At 41.3% G+C, this 20,182-nt stretch overlaps 1 protein-coding gene across 1 annotated transcript in view; it reads right to left on the reverse strand.

The window, feature by feature from the left end:
- The window catches only part of LOC308114532 (myelin basic protein-like), a 67,582-nt gene that overhangs the window by 25,131 nt on the left and 22,269 nt on the right, over positions 1 to 20,182 (reverse strand). The window contains exon 3 of the mRNA XM_080471474.1: positions 4,398 to 4,482. Coding sequence (XP_080327600.1) covers positions 4,398 to 4,482 — 85 coding nt within the window. The remainder of the gene's footprint in view (positions 1 to 4,397; positions 4,483 to 20,182) is intronic.

Raw genomic sequence — 20,182 nt, forward strand, 5'->3', positions numbered from 1 at the left:
AGTTATTGATCAAATGTAAGACATGATGATGATCAACTATTAATTTGTTCAACTGAAGATTAACACCATAAATAATGTTCTTTTAGTGTGTGAATAAGAACACACACACTATATATATATATATATATATATATATATATATATATATATTTATATATATTGCTGCTGCAGTGCCTCGTATTTTCAGAAACTTCTCCAACTTTGACGGGAACCTTTGATAAGAAGTCTTGCGACAACGTTTGATAAATACATTGTGACGCTTCATTATCAAGATGATTTACTTCTCCAACTTCTTGTCAGACTTCGGGGTGAAAACATTCCGTCATTGTCAACAAAAACAAATCAATTAATCACGGACAACGCAAACCCACTAACACCATACACACCTCAACCCTACGAGGGAAAGGTAGACAGCCTGATGTTCTGCAGCTAATTTAAGCTCCGTTTACACAACGGTTTCAAGCGAGAAGAGAAAACATTTTTTTAAAAGCCAGTATTCTGGTACTCAGGTTCACCATCGTTTTCTGCAGATGTGCGTCTTGCCTGTCCACAACCTCAAAGCCGAGCGGGCGTTTTACAGTGTCCCCACTCTGGGACTTGTGTTTAAGAAAATAAAGTTTTTCGGGCTCCTAAAACGCTGCGCCGTGCGGATGATCGGCCAAAAATGGTGCGTTAACGTGAAATGGGCGTTCTCGTGTGGACACAGGCCCCCGAGACTGTTTCTTCTGAAGAAGTTTTTACATATATTCTGAAATGGTCTGCACAGGACTGTTAAAATCTCAAATTTGACTTTAGAAGGCAGAACACGCCTTTTTGGATTTTGTGTCCATTACAATGTTTCTCAAGGTTTCGCCTCATTTATTGATTAAAATGTCTTTATTGCAGACCACTGAATGCAGACCAATAAATGTAAATTGTAAAGATGCAACCTGGTCATTAAAATGATTACAAATGAGATTTTTTTTTTTTTTTTTTTGGTCTGTTTTTTGCTTCTTTTATTTTTCTTCGGCGGGCCTCAGTCCAATGTTGAGTTCCTAAATTGGCCCCCAGCTATCAAAACTTTAAGAACCTCCGTCATAGAAGGATCTAGGAAGGGTCTTGCTCAAAGACCTCCAGTGGTAGCCGGTGGGTACAGCTGGATTTGAACCCGCTTACCTCAGAACACAAGCTGACACTAATCTCTACCGCAGCAAACGCCAGTATTTTAACAGCTCAATGTTGCAGTCTTGTCCGAGCCGTCTTCTTGTGTTCTCGCTGTATTTTATTAATCCTGGATTCATCGTGAATCACTTCATTTTTTGGTTTCAGTATCATATGTTGTTCCTGATTACTATCAATCTTTTTGTTTCATGAGTCACCCTGCTGTTTACCCGCTGTTCCCCGACTGTAATTACCCGTGTCTCGTCAGCACTCCTCAGGCTGTGTGTTTTTTAAATTTTAAATTATATCCTGTCCAGCTTAGAACACATTTGTCTTCATTCTGTGTAACTTTTTGACCATGATCCATATCACACTGGATCAAATAGACGGATCAGAACACCCGCTTCTTTCCAGCCTCTGACGTAAAGACAGTGAATGAAAAAGCCGCAAAGACCCCGGTGGAGTCATCAAAGAAGGGGAACACTGGGTTACAGCCCCAGTAAAGAAGAATTCAGCAATTTAGTGACAGTGACTGACATCTCATCCCGACCGCAGAGTGTTTCAGGGCATCAGGCTCTGCCCTCCTCTGCTGAGCTGCAGTACTACAAAGACACCTTTTCACCCCCGTCATTCCCCCGGAAGGCAAAACTCCTACAAAAATGTGAAAACTTTGAGGCCCTTGAGTATTTTCCCCTCTTGTGACCAAATGTTTCACTCCTACATAGAAAATAAATCTAATCCTCACTGGAAACCTTTCAGCAGCGAGAAAGCCGCCTCACATTAACTGTCATGAGGAAAGATTTGTACTTTCTTCGTCGGTGTGACGAAGCAGAATCCGCTTAAAGTTGGCAAAAAGCAAAACAGACAAATAAAGGGAGATAAATCTGAGTTAAAGCAGCCTGCAGGGTCAACGTGATTTAATTTATCATCCATAAAAGAGACTATTAATGATCACTTTTCCTCAACACATTCCTGCATTGAAGGAGCACCTTTCAACCATTAATTCAGGATATTATAAGAAATAGTGTCTTTCTTGGGGATTGAAACGTCCTGAGGCCTTGGGCATATGAATCTTGAGGCTGTCTGCCTGTTTTCAGTGTAGTAATACCAAATATCGACCCCGAAGCATCAATAGTTTGTTGTTTGTGTGTGTTAATTTATCAAGATTTACGAGGGGCGATCACTGTGGTAGTAAATATCTGTGGTTCCGTTTTCCTCACTCTAACAACAGCAAAGTTGCTTCACCAGCACACTTTGTTCCCCCTAATACACTCTTGTATGTAATTGAGTTTGAATTTCACGTTTCTCCATCAGGTAGGAATTTCCAATGACTTTGTGTACTTAAAGTTGAATAATATTGACAATAAAAAGTGCACTGAATCCCCATAGTACCGATTGGAACTTTATTGAATTAGATCTTAAAATACTTTTTATTATCCCTGTTATTTATCGTGGGACGAGTTAGTGAAACAGCAGCCGCCTCATTGGAGGCGTTCAAGGAGCGTAGGCCATCTGTGTGTCGGAAAATCTCAGGATAGACTTCATAGTTACTGCTGTCCATATGAAAAACACACACTTATGTTTAAAAAAAAAAAAAAAAAAAAAAAAAATATATATATATATATATATATATATATTTTTTTTTTTAAACATAAGTGTGTGTGTATATATATATATATATTTCACAACAACAGCTACACTTTGAGCCGAACAACCCGAGATGAGACACGAGGAAGACTATTATGCAGGTTTCTTATACATATTCATCATATTAGTATTAATTTTCTTATCTATCACTTAATTGGGTAGTCTTTCTGGGTACAACATGCCCCCCCCCAAAAAAAAAAAACTGAATTCAGGTATATGAAATGGATGGGACGTGGGATAAATACAAGAATGGAAAAGCACAGAGGTAAACAATTTAATAAATAGCTCCATTTTTCTGTGCTGAAAAAAAAAGCTAAACTCCTTGACTTGGCATCAAAATGGAAAACCTGCTTCAGAAAGAGGAGACACCTGCCTGAAGGAAAAACTACTTTTTGAAGCAAGTAACTTTCTTCACTTTTTAGGTTGCTTTTCCTATATTTTGATTCCAATTTCTAAGTTATGAACTTTCATTTAATTTTAATTTCAATCACATTTTGCTATAATCGAGAAGCCGAATCATGAGGGGCAGGGGTGGGAGATTGATTTTAGTTCAGCGGTCACATGCGGCCCGATTTCATCTTGAGTGGGCCAGATTGGTAAAATAATGTCATAATAACCTTTAAATTTGAGTTTTTCTTTGTTATGGCACATAGTATACGTGATGTAAATGTCTACATTTTCACAAAAAATAAACAATCACTCCAGAAAATGACTATAATCTCAGCTTAAAGCCAATTTTAATGAAACCTTCTGGTGTCAAATACCTTGAAACGTCCAAAAAACGGCATCAATGATATATCTCAGCCCGGGTCTCAGTGTTGTGTTGTGTCCCAAACTCTCAAGAAATAAAAAACAAAATCAATGTTTGCTCCGGATTGGAGCCTCATGAGGCCCAATTTTGGCCCACAGGCCTTGTGTTTGACACTTTTGACATGGGAGATGGACTGGTGTTTCAAAAGCTGACTCGAGACGTCAACATGCACTTAATACTAAAGTTCAAAAGATACAGAATCGCTGCTCGCTTAATTTAATGGTTGAAACTTCAGGGGTTGTAATTTTATTGAACTCCAACATCCAGCGGACACATGTTCATGTTCAACACCACCTGAATCTGCAGTGTGGACACAAGAACGCATGTCCATATTTTTGTCTCATTTCATATTATGGAGTTGATTCCCGATATCCTCAAGGACCAACTCTCTTCCAGCCACTTGCGGTCATCTTTCACTCGAGTATCAATGGATTTCTTTGCTTGTTTATGCAGCTCTGGACCATAAAGTAACACTGCAGTGAGATTTGTTGAGGGAGAAAAGGGAGCGTGCGTGCTTTAATGCTAAATATCATTGTATGGTTTGAACTGTTTGGAACGAGACGTACATGGCCTGCACACTACAAACAGCCTTCCACTGAATATGCAATCACTGCCTGTGTGTGTGTGTGTGTGTGTGTGTGTGTGTGTGTGTGTGTGTGTGTGTGTGTGTGTGTGTGTGTGTGTGTGTGTGTGTGTGTGTGTGTGTGTGTGTGTGTGTGTGTGAATACATTTATATTCCTCTTTATGTGCAGCCAGCGTGCAGAGTAATGTCAATGTAATGTTTTGCGAGACCCCTTACCGAAGACTTCGTCTTGTACTTCAGGTTCTGCCTCCTCCGTCAATGCCGTGGTTGCTAATGCTGCTTCGGGTTCAGGTGTGGAAGCCTTTAAAAGAACATACACACAGAATGAAGAGGTGAGAGGCTGAGGCGCCATGGCAACGGCGCAAAGACGGAGGCTGACAAAGAGAGACGGCGAGAGATAGTGACTCTTCCTTTAGCACCTGGGCTCTGCTGGAGCTCAATCACGTACAGAATCAGTAGTTCGCCTTTGAAAATGAAGTGGGGTGCATGCATATATTGTCACATGTTTGTGTGTGTGTGTGTGTGTGTGTGTGTGTGTGTGTGTGTGTGTGTGTGTGTGTGTGTGTGTGTGTGTGTGTGTGTGTGTGTGTGTGTGTGTGTGTGTGTGTGAGAGAGAGAGAGAGCGATCAGCCGCTTTTGGAAATTCTAGGGAACAGCAGCTGGAAATTGAAGATTTAAGTGAGTTTCAAAACTGCCGCTCTGGTGGGGCCATTCGACTCTGCGTTGGTTGGTTGTCCAAGGACAGAAAAGTGGTGCAACGACCACAGGGTCAAAGGTGACGGTCAATATGCTGCTGGAGCTCAAACTGCTGCAGAAAATAATGTTGCTTCTGACAGAGAGGTGTCCGAAAAACACAGCAGGGGACTCGTACCGTCTGATCGACCATGTTTTCCTTCACATCGTGTGGGTGGACAGGAGTTTGTTGCTTGCCAACATGTTGCACCAGGATGCAATGGCAAGATGCATGATGGGAACAATGCAAACCCGTGGTGCGATATATATATATATATATATATACACAGTATATATAGTGGTGATTCCCGATTCCCGGAGGGGTGTGATCGCAACAGGGGCCGTCCAAAAGATTAATAGGCGGTTACGAATATGTCTTTATTTTAAGGTGTACAACATTTTTTTTTAATGTCTTAAAAATAGGGGAGTTGGCATTTAATTCAATGGCTGTCACAAAATAACGAAGTTGAAGTGTTTACATGAGAAAACCCGGTGAATGAAAAGGATCTCATCAATACAGAACAAAACCAATAATACAGCTTCTTGTATTTCAGATATACGTAGTGAGATATGAGGTTCCTTCATTGTTTGTTTGTAATTGTACAAGGTTTGGTGGTGGGGGGGTGGGGGGTGTGGGGTGGGGGGTCGCTCGGTTTAAAATGGTAAGAATTTGGGTCTGTCAAGAAAAAGCTTGGTAATCAATGATATAGAGCACTTTGGGTCCTCCCATTCATCTGGATGAAATCGGACATCTACCAAAGCATTGGTGCAGACCCTTTCATGGAAAATGGTAACCCCCCGATTCTCAAGAAAAAAAACTGTTTCAGCTTGACGGAATCTCTAACTTCCTCAAATGTCAATCCAATCCAGCATCTGTGGGATGTGCTGGAGAATCGAGCTCAGTCCAAAACTAAAGGATCTACTGAACACATGTTGGAGTCACACCACAGCAGACTTTCAGAGGTCTAATGGAACAAATCAGGGCTGAAAAGGGAAAACACTCAATTTGTGTATTTACTAGAAGCGAAGGCCAAAATTGAAGTCTATTTTGCTTTTGTTTCAGATAAACTGAAAATACACCCAGAACGAAAACCAGGGCTTGATTTACTTACCAAACTACGAGGATTAATTCGAGACAAAGCTATATATAATCCATTCAGTGCCAAGTCAAATGAACATTGTGTGATCTGGCGGTGGAGTTGAGCCTTGTGTCGACATGAGAGCCTTTCCAACTTGAGCTAAATTCATGGCGACATTGCCATCTTGAGTCCTTGAAGGAGAATGAGCCCGTGTAAAAAGAAATCTGTGCAGACAAAAGCTGCTGCTGTTGGCACAGTGACCGGCTGGTCCGGGAAGTCAGCCGGGACGACAGCCGTCAATCATTTCCTATTTGTGACACATATGTAGAGGCCAGATTTGGGATGTAATTAAAGAGTTTTGGTTCAGGATGGCATCTGTTTGAAGCCCCGAAAGTTTGCAAACTTAAGACGCAACAGAGTGGAAGCAGAAAAACAAGAGCTCACAGATGTCTGCTGATGTCTTCAGTGTTACACTGAAAATATTATGTATCGTTGGAGATATGTTTTCAGCTGCGGCTCTCCATCTCGTCAATGACTAAAGTCAGAACTTTAACAGGATACAATCTGAACTTGGGTCACTCAGCAGAAAGAACTCAAACCACTTGGCAATATTTCCCAGCTTTCTATTGTCTTGTTGTGAGTTTCGGAAGTCGTGCTTGACTTTTCTTGACATTTGACCGACGGAACGACTTAAAGATGTTCACCTCAAATAATGAAACATGACAACAACCTTTCATTGTTTCATTACCATTGTTGGAAACATTCACTCCGGGACAGACGACACTCATTTGTTACGCCCGTCTTGACGCCACATTGTTGCCTCAAAGTAAATAGAAACTAGAACAGCTCAATATAACAATATTACTGCTACTATGTGTATCCCCCCCCCCCCCCCCAATCTGGGTTTCCTGTACTCCCATGTGTATATCCAATTATCTACTTATATATACATAATCTATTCTCTTGTGTGCCACTATACTAACTATCTTTAACTAATTGTGCAATGTGGAGCTGTGCTAGAATTAATAAAGTCGGGTCTAATCTAATCTAATTTTGAAAATGTGTCATTATGTACATTTCTGTGTATTTCTGAACAGTGTGACCAACTAAAGTAGACCCTCAGCCTTCCACGTTGTCTGAACTCTACGCCAAAAAAACTGTAAATAATACAAATCATGTTCTTCTTTTGTTGTTTCTACTCTGTTAATTTATGTCCCTGCTTGAAAATCACGTGACTGTCCAGGTAGAGCTGCTGTTTGGATCAGTGTGATAACTGTAAATAGCAGTGACGTGCAGTCAGGGGAGGCAGGTGAGGCAGTGCCTCACCTGCCATCATGGAAAGAAAAAAATTTATTAAATTGTTATATGTATCCAGTTATTATACTATAAAGTTATTTTCCATTTAACTTCACCAGTTTTAGATTATTTTTATTCAAAATCGCTGAATTTTCACATTTACCGTTCAAATACTGAGAAGAGACTTGCGGTGAGGCAGCAGCCAGCTGAGCCTCACCATGGATTGCGCAATGACTCGGCTAACTGCTGGCCTGCTGTGCAGTGAGACCGTATTGCTATCTCTCTGTATGTCGCTATTAAAATGTTCAAACACTTTTGCTATATGAATTATAATATACATTTCCATAGTTTAGTTCACTGAGGTATATAATGTACAGTGTATTTTGTCTACAATTGTATGTGTGTAACGTGTTTCTTGTGCTGAGCAATCATAAAACGGCTGCGAAGACGCACTGGGTGAGGCACGCAGTTCTCCTGCCTCATGGTAGAGGGCGCTAGTGATCCCAGGGATCCTTCTTGCGACTCCTCGGCAGCAGAATAAGTGACAACAAGCTACAGTTAGCAAGTCAAGTGCAGCGGCAGGTAAAGGTAAGACCATAATAACGTTTTTTTTTATTAAATGTGCTTTTTTGTGTGCTACAGTTTGTATGTGTAAAGAATGCTGGTATGAGCTTTTAAACAGAACCCGTTAACTGCTGCCAATCAAATGGTGAATAAGATCCTCTTTAGGGTTCATATGTTTGTAAATCTGACTGTGATGAAGTCAGTGCCTCACCAGCCATGAACCTCACCGCACGTCACTGGTAAATAGTATATGTAGCATTAACTAGGGTAGTGTCTGTTGTTCCCCCGCCCTGAGACTCTTAAGTCTCTTCCTGTTGCAAGAGTATAAACTGGATTGGAAGGCTCTGAATCACATACTATTGTTTGCCCAAGCTGTCGAACAAGACAAGGGGGAAAAAAAACAATAAAAAACATCTCATCAATGCTGATCCTCCGTGTGGGTTTTCTATCATGGAGAATCAACAAAAGGCGTCCGAAAGCTCTGGGCACTCCGGTCCTAATTGAGCGAGCGTGCGGAGAAGTGCAGCGGTGATGTGGTCCCGCCACCCGGGGACATGTGGAGTGCGACGAGCGAGCACTTACAGCCGCTGATTAAGGTCAACAGGTGCGAGGTTATTCAAATTTTCTGACGGTTCAATTATGAAAACAAATTACAGTGCATCATTTCTGGGATGAAGAGACTCATATTCATTAATCTAATGCAGCACATCACCGTGGGATGGATGATTGTCTTCACTTTTTAATCAGAACCAACAAGAAGTTTCAGAGTTAACAAGATTCGACGCTGTGTAAATCCAAGGTTTAGTAGTAGTAGTATCTAATAAAAAACAATCTTAGGAGAAAATTCCACTTGAAATAGTCTTTCTTCTTTTTTCCTCCAGTCACATGTTTGAGCTTCGCCACAGAGAGTCCACAACAATAACCCCTTTCTCTACATTCATCTCCTGAAGCAGTCTGCGCCGACTGAACACCTGAGTATGAAGGGCAGAGCATCATTTTTGACACCACACAAGCGCTGAAGTGAGATCTTTGATGAGGTAAAAAATATGAAAAATGTTGATCCGACAGTGCCTTTAAACTGACAGTGGATTTAACAAGGAAGTCTTTTCCAGCACAGGAGTAACTTTGCAATACATCATGTAAGCCAGCGGCTGTATTGTATGTACTAATGAAACTACACTAACAAGATTATATCAAAGTCAATAAAAAGTTTATTTCCCAGAAACCTGCAACGTCAACGGAATAAAAAGGGAACTAGTTTCCTTTTTGGAAAATGAGGTAGTTTTCTTGCAGGGCCACTAGTGGGTGCTGTTTGTTGTTTCTGTGATGAAACCACACACACACGTGCATAAGTCGGGGTGTTTTAAAAGAATTAGCATTTTCCCTCGTTTCTACGGAGACAGAGCATTTACGAAAAATTCCATCTTGGAAGCCGTTTTCAAAAAGTTGTGCTTTCAGTGATTCCGAGAACCGTTGTTGTGGAAACGGAGCCCAAAACGTAACGGAAGTTTCCATTTTCACTTGAAAAGCTTGAGTCTATAGTTATTCCTTAAACTGCAGGAATGTTATGATATCTATGTATTGTATATACACATATATATATATATATATATCATTACATTTACAAGAAAATAATGTGACATCGTTCCAAAGAGGGAAGTTTACGTCTATGCACACATTTGACAGAGATTTTAAAGTTTGGAAGCCGACGTGGCGACAAACTTCTTTAATCTTTCATAGTTAAAAAAAAGAAAGTCACATTTCGCTGCATAATGAAGACAACAACATCGGAGATAATGAAGACGCTGCACTAACAGATGGATAGTCAACAGTATAGACAAAACTGAAAGAAAAGAAGGACCATCTGCACATCAAGTACATTTTTTAAAGTATGTGTGTATGTGTGGGGGGGGATCATAAAGTTCACATTATCGCCGCTTCCTACAGTCTGGCACAGTCGGAGGTTTTCCTTCATTAACACACTCGGCATCCAGGCTTTGTCGTATATTACGCACGCACGCACGCACACACACACACACACACACACACACACACACACACACACACACACACACACACACACACACACACACACACACACACACACACACACACACACACACACACACACACACACACACACACACACACACACACACACACACACACACACACACACACACACACACACACACACACACACACACACACACACACACACACACACACACACACACACACACCCTTGCGTTGCTTTGCATTATGCACACAACCAATTGACATTCAAAACATTTCACCACGTTTTATCAGATGATTCTAAAAGCGGTGATTGAGGAAAATGAGGGACTGGATCCGCACGTTTCAGAGTCTGAAGAACGGACGGGTGCATAAAGACCTGAAGCCAGGAAGAAGAGAAGATTTTTGCAGACTTGACCAGGAGCTTATCGGTGTCCTCGCTGTCAGCCTGACTTCTCACTCACAACTCCACCACTGGTGTCCCATTAAAAATGCTACTCTTGTGAAGCTTTAACACAAGTTCTCTCGGGAGACAGTGAAGCGTCACATGACTCCGTTGGGACGACATCTGATAATTATTCATGTTTCCCTGGGACGTTCTCGATATTTTAATGAAGAAATTTGTTCCCATAGAAATAGGCTATAATAGAATGTACAGAAAAGAAAATGGCAATAAATAAATAAACAATTCATATATACATATTTCGGTAGCGAGTACTCTAATGCGTTACTATTTCCAAACCAGTAATCAGATTAAAGTTAATTATCCAAGTCACAGTGCGTTACTATGGTAGCGTCCCCGAGGAAGAGTTTGTCTGTAAAGCTGCTATATTACTGAACTGGACAGACAGACAGACAGACAGACAGTCTGTTTCCTCACGCTTGTTCACCTGAACCGCTCCCCTTCTCCACTCACAGCCAATGACAGGCCACCTCGCTCTAATGGTGCGTTCAAGTCCCATAAAATAATAGGACCCAACAAACATCATCATTGCAACAATAAGAAAAGCAGAGATGTTACACTATTTTTGTAATTTTCTTTCTTCCAGGAAGCGCCCAATAGTTCTTCTGCACATGCGCGTGTTTGTAATCGTGTAATGTAAACGTGAAACTTTTCTAAAGCAAAAAATTATGCATTTCCACTAGAAACAGGATCTCAGTATAGTTTTTATACACACTACTCACATAAGGTGAGGGATATTTGGCTTTTGGGTCAAATTTATGGGTAAACCTAAAACACACTACAACCTTTACCTGTAAAGTCATAATGTTGCCATGTTTGTTTCTCCATGGTCAAGACCATTTAACTGAATAGTGTATTTATAATGTGTTGCTTGAGAAAGAAAAGCTTGACAGGCAAAAGAACCATAAAGTTTCTTATGTAGTAGTTCCACATCATAAAAACATGAAATCAAACAACAATGATTCTTGGAAAGCTTGTTTTCCTGCTTGACGTCGGCCTCAGACGCCTGATTCCCATTTATTGGTGGGATCTGGATGAACACTTGAGCTCAGAAACGAAGGAACAGGAAGACTTTGGCTGCCTTTCAAAGAGACTTGATTGAAAGCAGATGCCAGTCCCGTCTCTAGACCGTTGTTCGCTGATTTCTGTGCCCTTCACTCTTTCAACCCGTCCACTCTTCAAGGACAGAAGATAAATTTCAGTGCACCTTTTCACAAGAAGTAAAAAAGAGGGGTGACGCCTCTGAGGCTTTCCCCCCCCCCCCAAAGGCCAGATTTTATACGAAATTGATCTTTATCAAAATGCCAGGAGGACAATCTCACATTTTTAGAGCTATCTCCTGGGAGTGGAACGAACTTCATTCGTTGAGTAAAACTTGCCGAGTGATGACCTTTACTACCTGAGAGAAAAAAGGTTGTTTTTTTGTTTGTTTGTTTGTTTCGCTGGCAGTACCAAGTGAGCAGGAAAATAAAGTCGATTCTAAAGATGATCTGATAACCTGCATCATTTTTACATCCACCTATCATCTATACTGCTTCTGTACTGAAAATGCAGGGTTGTAGGGCACTGGAGCCAATCCCAGCTAAACCATGCAAACTCCACACAAAAAAGCCCCGGCAGCTATTTGAGCCCATGACCTTCTCTCTATGAAACTAGAGCGCAAACCACTGCACCGCCATGTGACTTTTCCCTGCACATGAAGCAACGGTGATACTGTTAAAACTCAGGTTGTGAGTTTGGATTTATCAGGGTGAGATTTTTGTCTTTTAAAAGCAGAGGGGTCATCTTCTCTCTGCTTATAAAAGACATGCATTTGAAGTGTTCAGTGCGGCGAGCAAGTGAAGTAGCAATAAGAGGAAGGAATAATTTCACCCCCCTGTGATGAAAGTTGAAGTACTGAAAAGCACATTGCTACAGAGTATGTTGTCAATGATGAGTGGCTAAGAACTCTGTAACGTAGCCGCCTTGTGGGTTTATACTACTGAAGCTGCCAAATGTGTACTTACGGTGTTATACAAGTGAACATGGAGGTAAAGTGGAATTAAGGCAATTGAATTAACCTGTGAAGGCTGCATCAAAGAAATACACACAGTGAGACGGTCTGCTTATAACAGCATTTTTCCATAAACAACCTGTTAAGTGAATTTAGATGGGAGTTCTTCGATATCCACACAAGATCAGCAGAAATATTCTTTATCTTGATCAATATCTGTATCGAAATATCCAAATATGGAAGTACATATTGTCACTTCTTTTGACCAAATCCCAGTGTTTCTATATCATTTTGTGCTTAACAGCAGATATTGTGGTATTGTGTGAAAGAGAAGACAAGAGGATGGAATGAGTGAATCAGATGTGACGGGCGGTCCAGACAGGATTCACACAGAGAAAGTGAAAAGACGAGAAGAGTCCTGCTGGGCCGGTTACGATACCAGGGACTCCTCTAATTGGTACAGCTGATAGTTTCTGAAGGTTGGCGTTCCACATGCGCCACCTCAAATCCTCCCCCTCCTCTCCGGAGTGGAGGCTTGTGTTGGCCAGTAATCGGACTGTCTTGCAATCAGGCACAGTGCAGCACGTTAAAAGCAGACTGGTGAAACACCATCTTATTATGAGATCTAATTCACAGTTTCCAGCCGCCTCACCACCCATGAGGGCTGTGAACAGCGAGGGCCAGCACCACGCAACCTTTGGGTATTTCAAACCAGGTTAAATTACTGGGGAGAAGAACTTCACCAATCGTCTACTTGCTGCTTTAAATTGAATTCGCTGCAACCCAGTTTGTGTTCTTTTTTTTCTTGTCTTTCTGTATTCAGCATCTGCAATTTGAATTCCGCGCATAAACGCAAATACATCAGGTCTTTCCACATCGGAGATGTAACGCAAACATAATAATCATGATCAGAATAATGAGGAAGCAAACTATTTGGCGGAACATCTTTAGAATCAAATTTATTTTAACTGGCACCGATGCAAATTCCAATCTCAAAAAACACAAAGGTAGAAAGAGAGAGGGGTTATTTATTAACATGGACCGACTCCACCAAACTCGACCTGCCTAACGCAAAAATGAAGTTGATCATCTCTGTGAAGCAAATTAGATAGCTAATTTCTAAACACGTCGGCTTCATCCTGTCAAAAGACGGTGAAAAGATGACGTGAGCAGCCACGTAAAAGAGGTGAAAACCATCTGCCGCACCCGCAGTCATTACCCGGCTTTGTTTAATCGGGAAAGGATTCGGGGATTGTCTGCCGTGGGGCTACAATCTGCAGTTGTTTCTGGCTCCAATATCAACAGTACATGTCCGCCAATTACTGAGAGCATAAGCTATAATTACAGTGACTAACAAGGTCTGAAAATCTATTTTTATCCAGCAGTCTCCATTTTATTCTGTGGCGTATTCAGCAGCTGATAAAGAAAACAAAACTAAACTAAACTAAACAAACACCACAGTGGAGGATCCTTGTGGATTTCTACAGTATGTGCACCAGAAATCCAATTATAAAGCAAGTCACAGTAGTTTGTGTTTCCCCTGTAGTCTGTTATCTCTTTGCTTCCCCCCCCCAAAAAAAAGTAAGCAATGAAGTTTATAGGCAAGGTAATCTAGAAGCAACACTTGCAAAAACTTTTGCAAGAAAAGTGTACGAAGCAAAATGTCACATTTTAATGGAATGTAGTTGTGCATTTATTTATTTGTTTGTTTATTTGTTTATCTGTATCCATCAGAATGCAGTGAGTTTTTGTATATGCAATGTGGAACTTTTATAAGATTTTTCACACACAAACAGTGCAATATCATAAATCGAAGAGGAATAGGAGGTCATCCACACTGATGTACAAAGACGATGAAACAAACTGGTGAAAAATCTGTTTTCTCACTTGTAGCTGAAAAAAAAAACCAAACAACATCTCAAGATGAAATCTCGGGGTCACAAATGGCCAAAGTCTAACTATACCATGTGATATCTGAAAGATGCAGATACGTTACGGTGTCTACTGTTGACCAAATGTTGACATATAGAGTGAAGCAGATCACATATTTACCGTAGAACATTTTCCTGCTGCAACTCAAAAGGTATTTAAAGCCGCAAAGTATCAGTGGAGTGAATGTTTGACAAGACTGGAGGAGAAACACCTGATGAAAGGCATAACAATGGAACTATGAATAGTTTGCTCACTCAAGCCCCGTTTACACGACATGTGATAACATCTAATCTGTTCAAAAAAAGTGGTGCGTTTCCACTGCAGCAGACACACTGACAGCAATGTAGTTAGTATGCCAGGCCACGGGAGGGCGCTGTTGCTTGTTTTTGTAATGAAACCGCACAGACGTGAGCAGAGAACAATACGCTATAAACGTGAACAAAATGGAGAGAACCCGACATCCGTATGGACTGATGACAAATCGGATGCTACCAGGGGTGAGTCTCAACTATTAAATTACCGATATGGACTATGGACCGCGAAGGAAGTTTTACAGATACACACATTTTTATGTAAACGGGGCCTCAGCCTTCACGCTGCTCCAGAAAAGATGGGCGTTAAAGAAACATATGACACAAGCTGTAATAGTGACCAATAACTTTTTAAAAGTGATTTCAAAACCGTCCCACTAGAAGTGGAGAGAAGACCGGGGTTACGCGGGTGTCCTCTTTAAAACAATCTGCTGCGTTCTCTCACAGTTGGAGGTATGTAGGATTCTTTCTTGACACAGACGAGTTTCAGCCTCCCGCTGTTGAGAAACTGAATATAGATTAAAGCTGCAAGCAGCCGTGATCGTGACCTCGCACTCATGGCCTCTGGCCCATTAAAATATTATAATATATTTTGGAAACAACTCAGAATCCACAGTTTCCGGGCAAATATTTTAACAAAATTATCATTTCTTGACAGGACAATTTGTTTGTCTTTCAGTCTGTGTGGGTTTGGAAGCAGTCAGACTTAAATCGCGGGAACAACAAAAAAAAAATGACAGCATTGTCCAAGACCATCAGTCAGTGAAAGTGTTTGGGAGAATCGGGCTGCACTGATCCAGTGTCTGGAGGACAAACTCTCACAGCCAGGACGGGATGAGGTCACCATAAGTGAGGCACATGGCCTCATAAAGAAACTCTGGGACAGAGTCTTTCTGCAGCTCCGAGAATTCTTCTCACTGCTGATGCCATAAGTGGATGTTTTATACAACACACTGCAAAAGAGGAGCACCGATGCACCCGGGATCAGCAAGTTCACTCTCCTGTTTCATGAAGAATGTGCTGAAAATACGGCAGCAAACTGACCAACTGGCCACCACTGATCACGATGGAGCTGAACACTCTGGCCAACGAGGGACCAACACAGCGCTGGTGATGAAGGAGGCATGCCACATAGTCATGTCTCAGTAGAAGTTCTCTAGGAGTGATCACTTTATCGCTGCAAAGCTGGTCGACACTTCGCTCTTCTCACAACTCGCTGTGTCACTCCCTTCGTCTGAGCTCGACTGTGCTGTTAAACTCCGGCCAATAGGAATCATGGAAAAGTTGAAGTCTGAGCTGACCACCCATCACAGGACTGTGCAGCCTCACTCCAATGGGAGTGGTTTAGGGTTCAGTGTCTTGCCAAAGGACACTTCGGCACACGGGCAGGTGGAGATCTTCCAACCAAGCCAAGCCTTTCCTGGACATTGCATGGACGTCCTGTTTGGACATCATATAAACGTCCAAACAGGACGTCTAGATGATGTGAGGCAATGGGGGGGGGGGGGGGGGGGGGGGAAGTGACACCTCCTGGGATCAAACCCAAACCTCTTTCATGATAGGTATGTTTTCTAAACCACTCGACCAACAGTGCACATGTGAATATGTCAATACATTTATAAACATGTCAACACAACACAACACTTGTATATGACAAGCTCAAAAAGGTATTATGAATCAACGTTATCTAGGGAACACGTTTAGTCACAATACTTTTTGGAGTGATTCCATTTACATCAAAAGAGTGATTACATTTATATTAAAATTTAAAGAGAATTTTTCTTGTAAATAATTTATTTCTTCATTATGGCTTCTGACATCATGTTTGGCGATAAAAGAATAGGACTTCACAACTGTACTTGGACGACACGGTTTGATCGTTTATTTACTTTAACTTCAGTTTGAATGCGAGTTCACCTGCCAGCAGTTGTGAGACACACACGTGAGCGATTATATCGGAGTGTAATTACTATGAGTGTGTTGCAGATTTTCTGTGAAAAATTGACAATATATATTATTAAAAATATTTGCTGCAGATTATAGTGACTGGAGAATGAAAGACCTGACGTTACCACCACAGCTTCTGGAAATGGAAACACAAGAAGGGAAAATCCTTCATGAAGTGGTCCAGGTTTTGAATGTAAGTTGTTGGTAAATACATTTGATGTCACAAGTATTTCCAGTAGAACCACGTACTTTTGGATGTAAATGAAATGAGAGGGAGATTGAAGACCACAATAACATTAACTGAGATATTGTAAAAATAAAATTGAGCAGGTCTGATTGTCTTTGCTTGTGTCTTACAGTATATTAGTGGTGCTCCAACCATAAACAGACGACCACAAAGTAAAAAATCAGCTCTCTGGAAAGAGAGCTCAGTGACGTGCGTGAAGAAGAGAAAAATAGCAACGAAAGAGCGAGTCATGATGAAGCCAATTTGAAAGGTATGTGATGGTTGACATAATGAGCTTACATAAGGATATCTTCTAACACACATTGAAGAATAAGCAACTTTCTCTCTTCACAGATGTTGAGCAACCCGACCCCCACACTGCAAATGTGCATGATGTGAGTTTTGATATGATAAATATCAGTTAGTAGTTTATAATTAGAATCATTGCAACCTCTTTGACAGAGTTAATAAGTGATTCATGTTACAGTTTGTACTCAGTGATTTAAAGCACTTAGTTGTTATAAAGGCAAACATCTTTTCAAAAGTCAAGACACTTTGTGCATCGATGTGTAAAACTTCTTCTATTGAAATGAGTACATCTGTAAATAGTACATAATGCATAGAGCAATATTGGTGTGTCTTTTTGAAAGAATGCTCCAACACTGTGTCGTGTCCACAGATGTGACTCATCGTATCCCTTATGGGACAGCCACCGGACAGGTTGTTGGACAGGTGGCGTCTAAACTGGACAGTATTTCTATACAAGAACTTCAGGAGAGCAGCCCCTGGGTTGGACTTTAAAGGTACTATTCACTGTCTCTCTACTGACTGATCAGTGAAAGTTGTGTATTTTTTACTGTCTTCTGCATGTTGATCTAATCATTTCATTCCTCTCTTCAGTCACCAGGTGAAAGTCGTCCTCAAATGTCTTCAGCAGGAGGGACCGAGGACGTGACCAGGAAACTGCTTGATCTTGTACAGGTTGGTGAAATCTTTTGGAAAACATTTGTTACTGAACAAGTTTAGTTATTTTTTCAAAATTGTTTTTGCTTGATTCTTCTGTCCCTCAAGGCCCGAGTTCCAGTCCAAACTACTGAGAGGGACCGGGTGTTCTTCATTGATTTGCTGGTAAAGATGCTCTGCCTGGATCCTGTCATAGGGTTCACACCTGAAGACATCCTTTCACATCTTTTTATTCCAATGAAGCATCTCGATCCACAAAGCGACAGCAGCTAGTAAGTGTGTGTACAAGTACTCAACTTCATCGTGCAAAAGATGTGTGAAGTTGTTGAGCTTAATGATGGTTTATCTTCCAGTCTGGAATCTTCATCCAAACACATGGAGGCCTGCAACAGTCGCTTCCATGACGAAGGGGAAATTGATCAGATGATGGGAAAAGCTCATTTTAATTTGAACGTCCTACGCACGTCCCTGTACAAACAAGTAGTTCAAACTATTTGAACTTGTTCTTTCAGTTTTATTCAAATTGAAGCAGGCCAAGTTCAAGTCCAAACCTTAAATCAATGATTCACCTTATGATGCAATAAAATTATTACAATATGAGGGGAAACATATTTTGCCTGCCCCATAATGGAAGATAAAAAGTCTTTAGTTTTAATTGGAGAAATTATTCAAATTTCTTAAATGTGTTTTGGGCTCAGGGTCATATTACATTATTGAACAGTTATTACATTTCAGGTTTCATTACATTTTATGTTATAACAATTCAAGTTGTTGTTTCAGTTTGGGTCGTTGTTACATATTGGGCTCTAATACGCCTGGCTCCCCTCCCCCACTCACCACCACCAAAGCCACCAGAATAAAAATAAAATTAAAAACATGTTGACATCGAAACACTGCGGCACTGCTTTTCTACGTTATTAAATAGGAAAAACCTTCCTTCTGTTGAACCAAATTCACAGCTGTGCTTCAACACAAATGTAAATACATCTGAAGTAATTTTACATTGAATAGTAAAAAAGTACATTATTTACAGAACTAAACTGAACTGTGCAAGTTGTTCACCTGTAAACACCTCATACACACTAGAAACACACGTTCACATTGAAATTCACTGCTATCAACTTTGTAAATCTTAGGATCGTAGGAAAAAGCCACAATACACAGAATAAACAAACGTCGCACAGAAACATCTCATTGATCCAAACAAGGAACTTTACAGTGAGACAGCAGTGCTAACCAGTACTCACAAACACACCACAGTGGAAAGGAACAATGCCAGTCACTCACATTTTACTAAATTCAATATATATTTCCACATTCTTAGCCAGATATAATCACGGTCTGGACATCTGTTAATCCAGTAACAGAAGACGGCTGCCCAAAGTGCCGTCCAATCAAAATGCATTGATATCCCATCGTAGCATGTTGTAAATGAAGCTCATTCATTTGGCCTCGTTTAGAGAGACTTGTTTTGTAAACATGATCAACATCTTTTGATTAAACTGTATAAAACAGGCAGACATAAACTAACAGTAGAACACAAGCTTGTATTGAACCATTCTCGGACAAGTGCATTTTCACCACATCCATCCATCCATCCATCCATCCATCCATCCATCCATCCATCCATCGTTTTTCCCCAATTAGTCCGATTGGGGTCACAGTAGCAGCATAGAGAGCAGAGAAGCCCAGGCACTCCTGCCCCCTGCAACTTCTTCCTGCTCTTCTGGGGGGGGACCCCGAGACGCTCCCAGGACAAGCCAGAGATATAATCTCTCCAGCGAATCCTGGGCCGACTGTATCTTGGTTTTTAATAGCAGCTACACTTCTGGGATCATCGGCGTTAAGTCAAAGGCATACCTCTCTGTCGTCTGCAAACAATTCAATTCAACTTTACTTATATCACGCCAAATACAACAGTCATAACAGGAAGAAACCTTTGCAGGACCAGACTCAGAGGCTGCGGCTTTCTGTTATTCTGGTGGAGGCGAGAGGATGGAGTAGAGGAAAGGAGAAGACAGAGAGACAGACACAGATTCGGGGAAGGATTCAAATCCTGGTTCGGGTAGTGATGCAGAAAAGGGTTCGATTGTTGGGGTCTCCTTTCATAATAAAAACATTTTGGTGCCGCATGATGTGGACCAGAGGGATTTGTGAACAGCGTCTAACCACAACCTGCTTCGCTCCGTCACGTTCTGTTCCTGTTTGACTGTCACTATGACAACTGGCAAAACCTTCAGCTTCACTTTGGCGTACCGACAATCAGGCCAAAAGACATGGGGGTGGTGGGGGGGAGGACAAACAAGGCGATAATAAAGCTAAACAAGCCACGCCGCCCCCGCCACCTTCTCCCACCAGCTTCACCACAGATGGATTGATCCACTCTCCCGCCTCACTCTCCGGAGGCTGTTTTGCAGCCAAACAGAAATCCTGTGTGGGCCGAGCCATGAGCCCACCTGCTGCTTCCAGGTCTTCCTTT

The sequence above is a fragment of the Lipophrys pholis genome (assembly GCF_963383615.2).
Source record: "Lipophrys pholis genome assembly, chromosome: 9".
NCBI lineage: Eukaryota > Metazoa > Chordata > Actinopteri > Blenniiformes > Blenniidae > Lipophrys > Lipophrys pholis.